We start from the raw sequence: 18,087 nt of genomic DNA, 5'->3' as shown, positions 1-18,087 counted from the left end.
CAAAATTACTAATAATTTTGAAAAATGTAAAAAAAAAAAGGAAAAGAAAATAATAAGGGAAAAAAAGAAAAAGAGCATTAACTGTTTTCTATTAGAAATATACAGGTAAGAGAGAAAAGTATTTCTTAGTGATGTGCTCTTAACTCCACCTTTATCATTTTCCATATAAATGTACATCTGTTACATATACAAACACCTTGAAAAGACTGTGATAAATATTTTCCTGATAAACAATAGGGAAATTAATACTTTTGTGACTGGATAGTATTAGTATAAAATTACAGACCCAGAATTGGGTTTATAAATCCTGTTGGCACCCTTCATTATAGTGTATTCTTTGTATCTACATATGTATACATTTTACCGATAATACTGCTGTGAGGTAACATCAATATATAAATAAATTTACAGTGATGTAGAATAAAATTCATTTTTGAACACTTGTGGACATGCATCATGAGAAAAAATATTTTAAAAATTTCAGTAGTGGGAAAATAACTCAGATTTTTCTTTGGACACATTGTTACTTACCAACATCATATGTCAACTATACTAAATGAAACTGAATCTGTTTTCTAGAAATTGTTTAGAATTAGCACAATCTATAGTAAAAATTTAAATACACATATCCTTTGGGATTTTGCACCAGTTTTTCACTTCCATCTTCACCTTACAATGTACCTATCGTTTCTAGCTCAATGCCGAGGACAAAACATTGAATTACTGAGTTTCAATTACTTACCCCCCCCCCCTCTAAAATTCATCCTGAGGTTTGCCAATCGATGTAGTAATCTGGTATAAAAACTTTAATATGATGAGAACAACTTTAATTGTGGCTTATTCAGCAGCACAGCCACCAAGCATACAAATTATCATGCACTTCGTGCTAAAAATATCATTTCCTTTATTCCCACATTTGATAGTGACAGCACTTAAGTGATAATATTGTACCTGCCAGGACTTAAAACTCTTTGCTCAATTGGCAGTTAATAGAATGGGGCCATATTAAGGCCTTAACAGCATCGGTGCTTTGTGCACTTATATATGATCTACACAGTAAAACAGTTTTAAAATAAAAAAGGTGAAAAAGATCAGACATTCCATGAGTGAGTCCCTTGTGCATATAAATACATTTGAAGTCTTTGTCCTCTCTTTTTGTGAAGCACATGCCTAAAGCCAATTTGTAACATAAATCCTAAAAAAAAAAAAAAAAAAAAGTTGAACATGAATTAAAAAACAAAAAATATTGACAACAATTGTTTCAATTGTTGCTTTTGTCCACTTTGAATATTTACATTTTTTTTTCAAAAATCCAAAAAGTTTTTTGATATGTATATGCAGTATGCACATTGTAATTTTCAACGTTTAAATAACATAAGTCTTGCAAGTTTGAAAATCCAAGAAATTCCCAGTAAGGTCAACTACTGTAATACATCAAAAATAAAGTCTGTTTTCCATCTAGTCTGGCTATACTCTGGTTGTAGAATGTGAATGTGGATGCGGATGTGGATGGGGATGGGGATGGGGAAGTGTGTTATTTTGTCCCGTAGTAAAAGTATTAAAGGCATGTATAGGTTGAATCCCTGGTATGGTGTTAGGGATCATTGTTATAGTATTGGGGGTCATTAGTGGAATATCATCTGGGGACCTTCTCATTGCTAAAGTGTAGTCCGGAGGGCAGGCATTTCTGAGGACAACCTCATGAGGATGGATAGATTCACATTCATGGTCCAAGTCTGTGTGCTTCATTTGAAGAGACATAATTTCCTCTTCTTGTGCATGGGCTATGTCATTCGTAGTATTGCGTTGAGGACTACATCTCCTATGCACATCATGTCTCCTTTTGTCCTTTTTGTAATATAGTGCTGCAAAAGCTAAGATGTTGAGAAACAGCAGAGATGCCCCAACGGCAATAGTGACACTCAATTCAGTAGAATAGTCTCTTTCCAATGAAAATGGACTAGGCTGTTGCTTAAATGTATCTTCATTTATTGTTGGAATAGCTGAAGTTACAGGCAAAGGAGGTTTTCTTGTTTGTGTAGAAGTGATGTCTGTAGATGGCCCTTTTGTTGTAGTGAGGTCATTAATAACATGAAGATGTGGAACCAGCTCCAGCCAAAGATTAACTTTATTAGCCCTATAATGCTCTTTAACTCTGGGTTTTAATCCAATGTGGAGGTATAATTGGTCCTTTTGTGAATATCTAGTCCATGCAACTTCTTCAAAGCGATTTGGCTTTGTGTGGATAAATTTTGTGTCTTGTGGTACAGGCTGATTTGGATCTCTAAAACAGAAACAACATATCAATATGGGATAAATATTTATTTACATGCAACTGTTCAACATCCAATGTTTAACATGTTTAAAACCTACTTTTAGCTTTCTTGAAAATCCAGTAGCTAAACTGAGGCTAATGGAATAAAAACATCCCAAACAGTTGTACTGTAGCTATCTGTCTAGATTTCCTAACCAAGTATAATTTTGATTACTAATTAAAACAACATGGCAAAAATAAGAACTCTTTAAAACGTTTGTAATAAGGAATCTGTTCTTTGCATTTTGGCAATGAGCATGATCAGCAAATAGGAGGAGATTTTCTGATCTGTGTCAGATAGGAATTTTCCTGAGCGGGCAATGATTTCCACAGTTAAGGGCCGGTAAATAAAGTCAACTTAAGAGTCTAACTAACGCTTGGTACACACTATAAGTTTTTTTGTTGAGAAAAAATGTCTGCTCCGGTCGGAGCTCCTGTACTAATTATCAGAAGTTAGTGTAGCAATCTCCCCCACTGCCCTGTTGTGTTCTGACAGGGGGACGGACCCCACCAAAACACTACAATCAGTGCTCTCAGCTATTGGAGTCGTTCGGCTGCTGGTTTTCCAGCATGCTCATCTGACAGAAGTCAGCCAAATGGTCCGCTTCTGTCGAACAGACTGACATACACACGGGTCGAATGTCATCTGTTTTTTTTTTTTAACCAACCAATGTCTCCTGACATTTAGCCCTGTGCATACAGGCCTTAAGTCACTGTGAAACCTAAGATTCTATGACAATGTTATGATAGTCCAGGTACTAAACGAATGTGCTAACAATCAGTAGAATAAAAAAAGGGGAAAAAAGGCTAAAAAATGGAAACTAATGCAATCACCACATCTAAGGACTGGTAAACTTCAATATTGTAATTTTGTTTGGAGTATAGATAATCTTAATCTTTGATATTGTTACTAAATTTAGTATAGAATAAAACACATTGTTTAAGTAAATGTGAACCCTTACCTTACAAAACAGCCCATTCTGTTTAAAATAGATATGAAACGCAAAACATTTGTGTATAGATATAAAAACCATTATAAATACCTTTTTTTTCAGTTTTAAAGAGTGATCACATAATCTCTGCTCTCAGTTGTATAAGGGGCTTGGCTTGGAGAGCTGTGGTGAAGAAACAGCAGTACACTGATATTTCCAGTAAATAGCTGTGCAGGGGGGGGGTGTCAGCACAAGTCTTGGCCATTGGAGGACAGGCAAGCTGTTCTGCCACCACAGACAGAAAACTGACCATGCTGGGAAGGATGTACCCTCCTGCCTAGGGTGGTCAGTTTGAAATAGGAAAGCAAGGAGACTGGCAGGAACATCAGGTAACAATACAAAGAGAATAGGATACCTTTTAACACAAGTACATGGTACAACAGGCATATATCAGGGATATGAAATGTTGGGGTAACATATACCTTAACACAAGTTAAAATGCTAAATTATTAATATATATTTTAAATGTATCTTTTCTGATAAAACATATCAAAGATTGAATATCAGGCAATGACTGGAAATTACTATATACAGTACCCCTCAAATTTTTGTAAATATTTTATTATATCTTTTCATGTGACAACACTGAAGAAATTACACATTGCTACAATGTAATATAGTGTGAGTGTACAGCTTGTATAACCTTTACCCTCAGCTTCTTTGGCAAGGCAGTGGTTGTCTTGGAGGTGTGTTTAGGGTCATTATCAAGTTGGAATACTGCCCTGCGGACCAGTCTCCAAAGGGAAGGGATCATGCTCTGCTTCAGTATGTCACAGTACATGTTGGCATTCATGGTCCCCTCAATGAACTGTAGCTCCCCAGTGTCGGCAGCACTCATGCAGCCCCAGACCATGACACTCCCAGCAACATGCTTGACTGTAGGCAAGACACACTTCTCACCTGTACTCCTAACCTGGTTGCCGGCACACATGCTTGACACCATCTGAACCAAATAAGTTTATCTTGGTCTCATCAGATCACAGGACATGGTTCCAGTGATCCATGTCCTTAGTCTGCTTGTCTTCCGCAAAATGTTTGTGGGCTTTCTTGTGCATCATCTTTAGAAGAGGCTTCCTTCTGGGACGACAGCCATACAGAACAATTTAATGCAGTGTGCTGCGAAGGGTCTGAGCACTGATAGGCTGATCCCCCCACCCCTTCAACCTCTGCACTCATACATCTCTTTCTCAAAGACAACCTCTCGATATGACTCTGAGCACATGCACTCAACTTCTTTGGTCAACCATGATGAGGCCTGTTATGAGTGGAACCTGTCCTGTTAAACCACTGTATGGTCTTGGCCACCGTGCTGCAGCTCAGTTTCAGGATCTTGGCAATATTCTTATAGCCTAGGCCATCTTTATGTAGAGCAACAATTCTTTTTTTCAGATCCTCAGAGAGTTCTTTGCCATGAGGTGCCATGTTGAACTTCCCAGTGACCCGTATGAGAGAGTGAAAGTGATAACACCAAATTTACCACACCTGTTCCCCATTCACACCTGAGACCTTGTAACACTAAAAAGTCACATGACTTTGGGGAGAGAAAATAGCTAATTGTGCCCAATTTGGTCATTTTCACTTAGGGGTGTACTCACTTTTGTTGCCAGTGGTTTAAACACTAATGGCTGTGTGTTAAGTTATTTTGAGGGGACAGCTAATTTACACTGTTCTACAAGCTGTACACTGAAGAAAATACAAACAAAAGGCTCCTCTGAGTGTAGACTGTAGGTTTTAAAATGTATTAAAAAAAAGGTAAACTCACATGAAAGTTCATGAGGAGAAGCATATAGGGATGTTTTATAGAGTGATGTGATGCCCAATGTAGACATCCTGAGGAGTAGCGGCAGTGGTGCCCATGCTGGTGCCGTGTCTCCCTCTCGGGTCCCGCTGAAACTGGCCGGAAATGGAGTGAGATGAAAAACCCCCAGCTGGGAGTGAGGGCTGAGATGCACGATGGAAGGAAGTGTCGCTCCTCTGACATCACAGGTCCGTGACGTGTTTCGGAGCATGCGCAGTAGATGAAAAGAAACAATGCACGCTCCTTTGTCAAGTGGGTCCAGATTTGTTACCACCACCCTCCTTATTAAAGGGGAACCATTCTATGTATGTTATGAGAGGATTATGTGTACATATGTATCTCTGTATGTGTAAATAATGTATATGTACACAAAGGGACCAACTGCAATCTACAGGTGGCCTGGACCATGACAAGAAAAGAGAAGAAAAGAAAAGGTCCTTTTTTTTTGTCATGCTCCAAGCCACCTGCGGCGTCAGAGGAGTGATGCTTCCTTCCATCGTGTGTCTCAACCTCACTCCTAGCTGGGTTTTTTTTATCTCACTCCATTTCCGTCCGGTTTCAGCGTGACCCAAATGGGAGACACGGCATGGGCACCACTGCCCCTTCTCCTCAGGACGTCTACATTCGGCATTAAATCACCCTATAAAACACCCCTATATGCTTCTCCTTATGAAATTTCATGTGAGTTTACCTTTATTGTAATACATTTTTAAACCTACAGTCTACACTCAGACACTCAGAGGCGCCTTTTGTTTGTTTTTTCTTTACATGTTTGGGGAAGCAGCTTCTACTCCCCCCCCCCCCCTTCTGAAGGGCAGCCCTGCACAATGGACTTAAATCTTTTTTTATAAGGACATTTATATGGAATAATCACTTGCATAAAAATTGCAGTCTTATGTATAGATTTTCATGCACTCGCGCCTAACTATTTATGTCTATTGTTACAAGCTGTACACTCACTACTTTACATTGTAGCAAAGTGTCATTTCTTCAGTGTTGTCACATGAAAAGATATAATAAAATATTTAAAAAATGTGAGGAGTGCACTCACTTTTGTGAGATTCTATATCTGTAGTATTAGGACAGGAGATGTACCAGGGGATTGGAGGAAGGCTAACGTGATTCCGATATTCAAAAAGGGCCAGAGACATATCCCGGGAAATTATAGGCCTGTCAGTCTGACATCAATAATATGTAAACTTTTGGAGGGGATGATAAGGGACTATATCGTAGAGTATGCTAAAGACAACAACATCATCAGTAGTAACCAGCACGGGTTTACAAATGGGCGATCTTGTCAAACCAATCTCTTAGCATTCTACGAGGAAGTGAGCTGTGAGCTAGATAGGGGGAGACCAGTGGATGTGGTGTACTTGGATTTCGCTAAGGCATTTGATACAGTTCCCCACAAGCGCTTAATTTATAAAATAAGGTCTGCAGGTATCGACAGCAGGGTTTGCTCTTGGATACGGAATTGGCTAAAAGGCCGTGTCCAAAGGGTAGTAATAAACAGCGCATACTCAGACTGGTCTGAGGTAGTAAGCGGGGTGCCCCAGGGCTCAGTCCTGGGACCAACCTTGTTCAATTTATTCATAAACAGCATTGAGGAAGGGATCAGTAGTTCGTTATCAGTTTTTGCAGATGACACAAAATTGGCCAGGGCAATAACTGCACAGCATGAAGCAGATATCCTACAGAATGACCTGGACAAAATTACGGAGTGGGCAACGACATGGCAAATGAGGTTTAATGTGGAGAAGTGTAAGGTTTTGCACTTGGGGACCAAAAACATAAAAACACAATACACGTTAGGAGGGGAACCCTTGGGGGAATCAAAAATGGAGAAAGATCTGGGAGTCTTAGTTGATGTTAGATTAGGCAACAGCATGCAATGCCAAGCGGCAGCTTCCAAAGCCAACAGAATATTAGCATGCATAAAGAAAGGGATGTATTCCAGAGATAAGACTATAATCCTTCCACTTTATAAAACTCTGGTCCGACCGCATCTGGAGTATTCTGTCCAGTTCTGGTCGCCAGTCCTCAGGAGGGATGTGTTGGAGCTGGAGAAAGTCCAGAGAAGGGCAACTAAACTGATTAGGGGGTTGGAGGACCTTACCTATGAAGAGCGGCTGCAATCGCTCGATTTATTTTCCCTGGAGAAAAGACGTCTGAGAGGGGACATGATAGCAATTTATAAATATCTTAATGGGGATCTCAGCTTAGAAGAAAAGCTGTTCATTCGAAGGAATTGCATGAGGACTCGAGGACATACAATGCGATTAGAGGAGAAGCGTTTTAACCTCAGGCAACGTGGGGGGTTCTTTACTGTTAGGGCTACAAGATTGTGGAATTGTCTACCACAAGAGGTGGTTTCTGCGGGTAGTATGGTGACTTTCAAAAGACTCTTAGACTTACATCTCAAGGATCAGGAGATTGAGGGCTATGTTAGATGATTACAGTCACACACACCTACACAGGTTGAACTGGATGGACTATTGTCTTTATTCAACCTCACCTACTATGTAACTATGTAACTATATGTAACTATATGCTTCACAGCACAAGTCACACGCACTGCAAAAGCAGTAGAAACTCTGCTGTTTAAAAAGAGGGGTGAGACTTATAGCAAGGATGGGGCTAGGCTTACTGATTTGGGTAGAAGTTGAGCTTCTATGTATAGCCTTGACTTAGGATTCCAAAGGGTCTCCTTAGGAACACTGGGATTGATTAAGGGCTAACGCAGGGTATTGCATATCAGCACCTTTGTCCCCTTTAAAAAAAATTTTAGGTCCCCTTTTAAACATTGGAAGCCACCTAATTTTGTCCAGATCAGCACACTAACAATAGTTAGACCATATTGGATGCCAGCTGTGGTATGGAAAGGAGAGAACATACTACTTTGAGTGGGAAATTTGATGGCTTTTGCATACATTGTCATTGGCAAGCAAATAATGAATCAGAAAGAAGCCGAAAAAAGCATCTAACGTGGTAAACATATTGTATGGAACTGCTTTGTTTTTAATTAATTTTTGCAGCAGACTCGTTGTGCAAACACAGGAACTTCCAATGATAATTTAATCAAGTGCCTAAGAATACCAAATTATCACAACATTGCTTGAAGTTGTCACATCACTTAATACCCCATTTATATCAGAATGTAATACCATATAATAGTTTCTATTTAATTAGTAAATGATCAAGCTAATTAAAGTAACTGCAGCCAAGATAAACCTAGCCTAGTCTTTGTTTAGCAGTGTCAGTATGCATCGGGTAACTTGGAATAACTCTATGAAAAATCAGCCTACCTGTTTTTAAAGAGTATAATATGATTAATTTTAGCTTTGTCTCATTTTAAATATATTCCTTTGTTGTGCACAGAGAGTCAGTGACAGCTGTTTACAAATAAAGCCATAACTAACTAATACTAACTGGAGATCACATGATTGGAAAATATGCTGATTTGTTTTAATTATTAGACCATCAGTGAAAGCCCAGTTGGAAAGCTGTAAGTGAAAATGTAAATTAGTGTAACCCCTGCACGGGGCATTATGCAAAGGTACATTAATCTACAGATTGCAGTTGGGTAGGAGGTAATACCCAACAGTGAAGTAAAAGTATTTAAAAAAGTAGCCGCTCTGTGTAAATTTGATGGATGGGCAGGTCAGGGTATTTAGAAAAATGGAATGTTAATTTTTTATACTGTAGTAAACTTACTGTTATACCATAACATCAAAAAAATCTATATATATGTGTGTGTATATATATATATATATATATATATATATATATATATATATATATATATATATATATACACACGTGTGTGTGAGTTATTATGTAGTTAATAGAAAGGTTTATCCTGAATTTGCATACATGAAGACATAACAGTGTAACAGTGTTCAAATATTAATAAACTAACATAAACTATAAAGAGTAAATTTGCACAAAAAAAATGCTACTTACCCAGTTTTTGCAAAGTTTGTCCAATATGTCATTACTACTGCACTGAGCATAACATCATTTTTAGAGAAATTGCAAGGAAATAACTCTGTAGGTCCAATCATGGGAATCCCAAAAACATAAGGAACCTCGTCTCCATGAGCTGTATCTGCCCAAGCAGGCACTTGATCAGATTGGCAATGATGAAAAAAGGCATAGAAGTATGTAGGAGAACCGAAGTTGGAGTGCAAATCTGCAGTTGCTACTGCTGGTGCAACCCATTGGTGGTCGGTGAACAATGCCAACAATGTTTTTCTTCTTGTTTCAGGGTTATGTCGATCTGCCCAATCTGTATACATAAATTTTATAGTTTCCCTCATTATATCTTTTCCTTCTGTATATCCATACAAGTTATCCACAAAATTTGAAACTGCAAAGTCAAAATCACTTGCAGAAATTCCATCCTCATGGTCCACAATGCTTTCTACAAATTTAAATCCTTCTCCTTGATTGACACCCAACATTATGTCATAGTTTAGGAATTCACCTTGCTCCATTAGTATCTGAGGATCATCAGGAATAACATCCCCATCAATTACTGGTCCAAAAGCTATGTGATACCTTGCTGGCTGTATGTCTTGGTCAACAAGTTCTCGGTAAGGCTTTTTCTGCAAACATTCCACTAATTCTACGGTATCAGTCATGTTGCATCCAACTTTTGTTGCTAAAATCCGGGTATATTTGGCAGGCTGAAAGCTTACAGCCCAACTAGAAAGGGCGGTTCCACTTTGTGCAATTGCCCTTTGAAAAAGTCCTATGTAAAAAAAAATACAGAAATAGATATTAATTGTAATTGTACAAGGCCAATAACCATCAGTAATTAACATTTTAGGAAGAGAACCATCAAAAAACATTAAAATCTATTACATGCATACATTTAATTAAATTAAACAGGTAGGTAGGTACATCCATGGACACTGCTTAATATTTGACTTTGCAGAGGAATAATTTAAGATGGACCTAGCATTAGCTACTGTATATGTTCCGTAAATTTATATTAAAGCTTAACTCTAGCCCTAAAATAAGAAGGCAATCTACATATCTCAGCCAATATGGCCCATAGAGTATCAGCTATATAGCTGATTCCTTCTCACCCTTGTAAAACTTTGAAATACAGCCTGAACTTACCTGTAAACTTCAAAATGTTTTAAATTTTCTTTGTTAAGGTGGTGGTACAAAAGCTAACATGTTTTGGATAAATAGCCTTAGTCATAGCTCTCTCATATACGGTATATCTAAATGTACACTGCTCAAAAAATTAAAGGAACACTTTTTAATCAGAGTATAGCATCGAAGTCAAATAAACTCCTGGGATATTGATCTGCTCAGTTAAGTAGCAGAGGAGGTTAAACTGCGGCAAGTCGGCTTTGTCCCGCGAAACAACGGAACTGTATGTTGTTTCGCGGGACCGCTAGTGGGGGCGCGCACACGCACTGATTGGCTACAGGGGGGAACCAATCAGCGGGTCTGGCAGCCGCCATTGCCACCATGCACCCACGATCACGCCCTGTGAAGACAGAATGGCAGTCTGTCATTGTAAACACAGCAGACTGCTGTTCTGTCAGTATTGAACACAGGGATCCTGTGTTCCTCTTTTTTAGGAAGACAGGTCTCTCTGTTGATTCAGTGAATACAACCCCCACACAGTTAAAAAGCACCCCCTAGGGACACTTTTAACCCTTTGATCGCCCCTGGTGTTAACCCCTTCCCAGTCAGTGTCATTAGTACAGTAACAGTGCATATTTTTCCGCCGGGTAAGGAGGAAATTCACAATCACTGTTCTTTTGTTTAGATTCCTTCACTCCTCTATCACAATCATCACTTTGAAAGAAGATTTTGAAATTGGACTTATATATTTATATTTTTATTTTTATTGTTATTTATATTTAATTTGTGTTTAAACCTTGGTTTTACACAGTGTTCACCATTTGATATTGTTTAATATTGGAATATCATCATTAATAATTTTAATAATTATATTTATTAATAATCACATTAGAAAAAGCGCACTCACTATACATACACTAAGTGATATTTACTCTGTCATTCCTTGAGACTGCCACTTACTGCTAATGACACTAACAATAACTTCCACTGACACCTAAACTGACACTTACAGTAACACTAACACTTACTATACTACATCAATTCCTGATCTAGTCTCTTTTTTTCTTTATCTTCTTAGCACTGACAGTATGCAAATATGTGGCCTCTCGGTGGGTGGGTCTTGATGCTGAGAGGCTGCATATTTGCATACCAAAATGTAAACAAACCTGTGCCGAGAGCACGCACTCCGAGCACTCCTGGCACAGTTACCAGGACTTTACTTGCAATCGGGAGCTTTCTGATCATGTGACCACTGTGACAGCCAATCACATTGGTCACATGATCATAAGCCCCGCCTATCGGCATAAAAACCCTTAAAGGGGCCGGAGGTGCCAGCATTAAGGGGTTAAAGACTTCTCCTCTAGTGAGAAGGATACATTTTATCTTTTCCTCCTTACTACAGGAGAGGTCTGTTGTTTCTCATTTTCACTGAGGAGATACAACACAGGGCTGGGCTACAGAGTGAATGATCACTGTAAAAGCCAATCACAGGCTATCACAGTGATTATGTGATCAGAATCTGAGTTTTTAGTATGAGACCCAGGGCTGTCACTGACACCTGGGTCTCAGTGCTGGCAGCATGCGATCTAACACGCTTGCAGCACAAACAAAGGAACACATATATGCAGTGCCCAAGATTAAAGCCCACTTCTTGGACACCTCATACATGTGTCATGTGGTCATGAAGGGGTTAATATTTCCTTCACTTTTTTTTTTACTTTATTATTTATGTATTTTAATAACAATATTATTCTCTAATTAAGATACTTTATGACCATAAATATTTGCGTTTATAAAATATGATCTGAAATAAATGTGTTGCAATTATTTTTTACACATTTTTGTACCATTATTAAATCTATAAAACCAAGGTTTCATGCCCTATTCACATTTAACAGAGCTTTGACCATTTTTAATATCACCTATCTGTTGCCCTATTTTGCATAAAGTATGCAAGAAAACATTTTTTTTTTCTTTTCATTGGGTGGAACTGAAAAAGGACAAGGAAAAAAATGAACTAAAAGTAAAATAAAATATGACTCAGAGCTGAAGGCTTTGACAATTTGGAATCATGCATGCAAAACATTTAAACCTACTTCTCAGAGACAGTAATAAATTCAACTCATGAATTTTCAGTGAGTGTGTGTTATCGTGAAACTCCTCTTTTAACCTAGATAATGTTTCTTGAGCATCAACCATTAAAATAAAATTGTATTTTGCTTTTACAAGGCAGGGTTTCTTGTGAGAAGCTAAACTTGCCAATGAAGAATGACAGAATACAATTGACCTCATTTAGTACAGTTCACTGGATCTTTTCCAAAAAAATACCTTTAAGGAAAAACATGCTTTTTGTAAATGTGCTCACAATGTACAAGTCTTCTAAATCTGTCCTTGGAAGTTTGTACAGTAAATATAAACATGTCATTCACCAGCACTTAACCATGCATAGGTATGTCAAAACAAAAAAAGTGATGATGCCCTGTACACATTTGTGAAAGCCAAGCACAGTTACAGCAGTGTGGCAACATGCAAGCCAAGCCAATAGTGATATAAATAAAACCTGTATTATACCTTTGGTGGAATTGCTCCAACGGTTGCCTTCTGAATAATGGGACAGAGTCAACAGATTCACACATGATGCACCTGCACCAGATCCAAATACTGTTATTCTTAAAGGATCGCCCCCAAAAAAACCAATGTTTTCACTAGTCCATCTTAAGGCTTGGATTAGATCAAGGAGTCCATAGTTTCCTTTTGCAGCTTGGTCACCAGTGCTTAAGAAACCTGCAAAGAAACAAACAAAAAAAAAGGAATTAAGATGGATGGGACCAAGAACTGTTAATATTAATAGTTTCTACTGAAATTACATTTCAACTTCTAGAAACTTTCAGAGGAATTCATTAAAGCATTAGCACACCTTTTCCAGCAGTATGGTAATTTAAATGGCCCTGAGCCAGATGCATAAAGTTCTGACACCAGTTTTGGTAGCTTTACAGAAATGTGCAGCAGATTGAGAGAGTTCTTAATAGCACTGCTTTTACTTCACCAAATTCATATATAATTACCTCTGGTTCAAAGATCACAAAGTTGGAGGCAATTACGTCCAACTGTAGGTTGGCATATAGGCAAGTCTCTATCTCTCTTTGTATGCTGTATAGTAGAGTTTCATGTTTGCTACCACTACCTCCTCTTCTCCCCATGCGTCTCTGGTGCCTAGTTGCCCATTATTTCTGCTCCCTCCTTGTGAATGAAAGCAGGAAGTGGTGGATTTTACAGACAAAAGTAGGCCAATAACAGGCCAATAGCCTGATGGGGTCATCACTGGTCAACAAAAACAATTTAGGAACCTTTTCTCTGCTCCCATTTGCCTCCAAGCTTCTTAAGCACCTTGTCCAAAACTGTATGGGTTGCTACCTAACTGTTAGCAACCTTCTCTACCCCCTACAGTCTAGCTTCTGCCTGTAACATTCCAGTGAAACTGCCCTACTTAAATGCATTATTGACCTAACTGCTAAAACCAACAGTCATTACTCCATACTCATACTCTAAGACCTTTCTGCGGCCTTTGACAGACTCACTCCTCAGTAAACTCCACTCTCTTGGCTTCTGTGACTCTGCTCTCTCCTGGTTCTCCTCCTGCCCATTACAGCACACTTTCAGTGTCACATACAACTCCATCTCCTCTGCTCCTCTTCCCGTTTCTGTTGGGGTACTCCAAGGCTCTGTCCTTGAGCATCTCCTATTCTCTCTCTACACCTCTTCCCTTGGCCTCCCACAGCTTCAAATATCACCAAAGACACCCAAATCTATTTCTCTATTCCTCAGCTTACCCCCTCAATCTGTTTATATATCACAAATTTACTAAGCAACATATCAGTTTGGATGTCACACCATTTCTTTAAACTCAATCTATCTAAAGCTGAGCTTGTAATATTGCCTCCTCCCTGACCCCCCCCCCCCCCAAACGACTTTACCATTTAGATCAATAGCACACATATTGGTCCCTCCCCACATGCCAGGGTGATAGGTGTAATCCTAGACTCTGAACTCTATTTCCGGCCCCACATCCAATCACTGGCTAAATCTTGCCACCTTACCCTCCACAATATCTCCAGAATTCTCCCCTCTTAAAGAGGTTGTAAACCCAGAGAGAGAAAAAAAAAAACCCGTAAGACAAAGGCATAATGAGCTAGTATGCATTGCATACTAGCTCATTATGAAATACTTACCTTAGAATGAAGCCCACCGCTGAGACAGTTGACATCTTCCCCGGTGTTTCTTCCAGGTTCTCGGGCTCCGATGCTGTGAGTTGCGCATGCACGCGGGAGCCGCCGTTTACAGCACAGGCTCTGAAGGTCCAGTATGGTAAGCCGGACCTTCAGAGCGCATGCACTGATGACATCATCGGCTGCATGCACTCTGAATATCTCATAAACCATGCAAGTTTAGGAGATATCCACAGTACCTAAAGGTAAGCCTTATTATATGTACCTGTAGGTACAAATAAAAAAATACGCCTTTACTTCCTCTTTAACCTGCAACACTCCAAAATAACTTATTCACTCCCTGGTTATCTCCACCTTGTCTACTTTAACTCCTCACTGGCCTACTTTTGCACAGGCTTTTCCTCCTTCAGTCTATTATGAATGCTGCTGATAGACTTATACACTTCACTGACCAATCTGTGGCTGCTGTCCCTTCACTGGTTCATAGCCTAATGTATAAAATTTTAAATACTAACCACAAAATACAAAGCCATCTAGAACACTGCTCCCAGTTACCAACCTAAATAGACATAGACAGTGAGGCTTAGGAGAAAACCCCGCATTAGTGCCCCATAGAAATCTGCGGTCCATGGGGGAACTCGCCAGAGAGATGGAGCAAAGATTTCTGGTGGGGGGTCCAAGAAAAGGAGGTTTAGGGCCTCTCTGAGCAGTTCTATTGCAGAGAGAAGGTCATTATAAACCTGTTTGTTATTACAAAAAAAAATATTTTACAATACCTTTAAAGAACTCTGATTTTATAGAATTGTCAAAGTACCAAGAGTCTCAATTGTAGGACTTTCTCTATCTTTTTGCTCTGTTGACAAGACCAACATTTTACTTTTTGTTTGGGAGACAGGTCTAATAGGGACTTAAATCTCACTAGTGGCACATAGACAGCAATAAATGCCCGACATGGGATATATGTCTATCCAAACTAAAATGATTGCCTTTATATACTGTTTAAATGGATGCATGTGTCTCCAGGTTTATGTTCTCATAGGGATTGATTTACTAAAGGCAAACAGACGGTGCACTTTTGCAAGTGCAGTTGCTCCAGAGCTTAGTAAATAAGTGTGCTTGGGTGTTCTTTATTAAGTGAAGCTTGACCTCATTTACTAAGCTCTGGGGCAACTTCATTTGCAGAATCTATTTGCCTTTAGTAAACCCCAATATTGTACAATAGTAGCCACATCCGAGGGACCCATTAACATTATGTATTTGTGTTTGTAAATGCATGCAATGAAGAGGCCTATGCTTTTTTTATTGCTTTATGAGCAGGTTTTACATTGAATACCTTAGGTCCTTTTTTGTGCACTTGAACTGAACATTTTCTCCCAGTCAAACTGTTGCTGGTTTTAAAATGATTTATCAATTTACAGTTTTTCCCTGTGCACAATTAGCCAGCCACAATTGTGGGGGGGGGGGGCTTTTTAGGATTAGTTGGTTTAGGCTGGAATTCTACTTTAAGTATAGAAAAAGAACATGCAGTAACACAGTCAATGATAGGCAGACTTACCAAATTCTAGCGATATTAAATTGCTAAGGCTGAATCGTATTTGTTTCTGTACTGTAAGCAGGTATGTACTGTTTGCACTATGCTCTTAAATAAACATGTTTTACTTTCATGATAGGCATAAGGGCACTACATTTACTGCCAATGTTTTTAAAAGTTAAAAAAGCCTAATTATTTAAGTTTCCCATACCTAACTTGCAAAAACACATTGTTGCAATTGACAGCTCATGAGATGGCATTACTGCACATGCACAGTGGTTGGAACACTAATATTTGCTCATTTTGGAGTATCTTCAGTCATGGAAATCTCTCTCTGCTATAGCTATATTAAAATGCTCCATATGTGGCTCAATGTTAAGCCATAGATATTAAAACTGAAGCCCTCATCTAACTGTACCCTTTATCCATAACACCAGCACCTGTTATAATGTGCAAATACAAAAAAATACAAAAAAAAAAATACAGGAGGCTATGCATGTAAAGAAGCTAAGGCAATAGAAGAACAGATGATAAAACAAAACTAAGTCTAAATGACTACATGATAAAATAATAACATAATAATTAATTAACCCAAACTAATTACTGCACTGTTCAAGATCTTTGTGTATGCCATAATTTTGTGTCTGCTAAACAGAATAACATTTCAATTAGCAGTTCTAAACTAGAGATTTATGGGATCAAACTCGGGCCAATACCAACGTAATTTGATACATGTGAAAATTAATTTTCTTATACTCATGCATCACTTTTGCTCATACATGCAATTATGTTGACATAGATAAATATGGGATAAACTTTATACTGGAACTATATTCAAATGTTAAGCAATGATAATGGTGATCTGTAGGTGAGAAAATAGAGTAATAGGCAGTGGCAGAGCAATAACCATAGCAGCCTATGTTGTTTTTTTTTCACTGCTGACTAGATGTCTGAAGATTTACACATTTAGGTGAGCATCAGAATTCAGCTTGGCCAATACTCTACCTCAGCAGTAAATCACATGACTAATTTACTATAGTCATATGCGTTGAGGGTCTAGGTTATTGGCCAAGTGATCTTGCCAGTTTTCATCTTCAGGAGAAATCACATAACCAGGTATCAAAATCATTACATATATAGATAGTACAGAGGGGAGCCCAAAGCAACATTTTCATAAGAATAGGTATGATTTGTTAGCCTTTTGTTGCTCTTAATTCATCAATTCAATCAAGAATGTTAACATAACTGTTTGTTAACATCAAGCATGTAACCTTTAAGGGATTTCATATTAGAAATAACAAATATTCCCAGGTCCAGGGTTCCCTGCCCTTTTTATGAAATATCTTCTATCCTTTCCCAAAGACAGCTTTTCTTTATCCTAAAAATTATTTCTACCCAATACCAAAAAACTATATTGGGGAGACTTGTTAGGTCAAGGTTTTGGAATACATAGGCAAACCATGAATAACATTCGGGTAAAGATCTTGCATCATACTACTATCCAACACCACTCAGACTATAATAGCATTGACAGACAAAGTTAGTCATATATCAGCCCAGCACATTTTTTTCTAGTCGACAATGAATATGCTATGGAAAGCCCTAGCTGCTAGGATAGAATGGGAACTTCCCCTGACACCAGGAACTGTCAATTTGTACCTGGAACAACTGTTATTAAGTTGAAAATGGGTATACTGGAAAAATATCCTCCTACTTCCTTGGATTACATTGGGGCATATTTGTATAACTTTCTCATCATTGCCTCCATTTTTCAGGATCTACAAAGTTGTCTCTGCCCTTCTATCAATGAGATCATAAGGCCCTAGTTCCCAACAATGGTCATGGTTCAGGTGACAGAAGTATGATAAAGGATTATGGAAGCTACAGGAAAAGCTGCATACAACCAGGAGGGTCAAGACAACCACATTTGACAAGGAGCAGAAAGGTTTAGTATATTCCTGCCTGTTCATTCATTAGTCTTCCCCAGAGTTCATAACCTGAATGTTCAGTGCATAAAAGCAAGTAAATTGTGATGATTCTTCTAAGGCCTTTTACATTCTTTCTTCACTACTGGTACAGGTACGTGATTATACAAAACCAGCCCCTTTACACAATACTAC

At 38.5% G+C, this 18,087-nt stretch overlaps 1 protein-coding gene across 5 annotated transcripts in view; it reads right to left on the bottom strand.

The window, feature by feature from the left end:
- Window positions 1-884: 884 nt before the first annotated feature.
- NLGN1 (neuroligin 1) overlaps window positions 885-18,087 on the bottom strand; it is a 1,016,073-nt gene continuing 998,870 nt past the window's right edge. For all 5 annotated transcript variants that reach the window (XM_082252250.1, XM_082252249.1, XM_082252252.1 and 2 more), the window contains 3 exons: window positions 12,782-12,994; window positions 9,068-9,857; window positions 885-2,284 (listed from right to left, as the gene is read on the bottom strand). In XM_082252250.1, coding sequence (XP_082108376.1) covers window positions 1,468-2,284; window positions 9,068-9,857; window positions 12,782-12,994 — 1,820 coding nt within the window. In that variant the 3' untranslated portion in view covers window positions 885-1,467. The remainder of the gene's footprint in view (window positions 2,285-9,067; window positions 9,858-12,781; window positions 12,995-18,087) is intronic.

The sequence above is a fragment of the Pelophylax lessonae genome (genome assembly GCF_965119305.1).
Source record: "Pelophylax lessonae genome assembly, chromosome: 3".
Lineage (NCBI taxonomy): Eukaryota > Metazoa > Chordata > Amphibia > Anura > Ranidae > Pelophylax > Pelophylax lessonae.
Note: the sequence above shows the minus strand (reverse complement) of the source record. Positions and strands in the feature narration are given on the sequence as shown.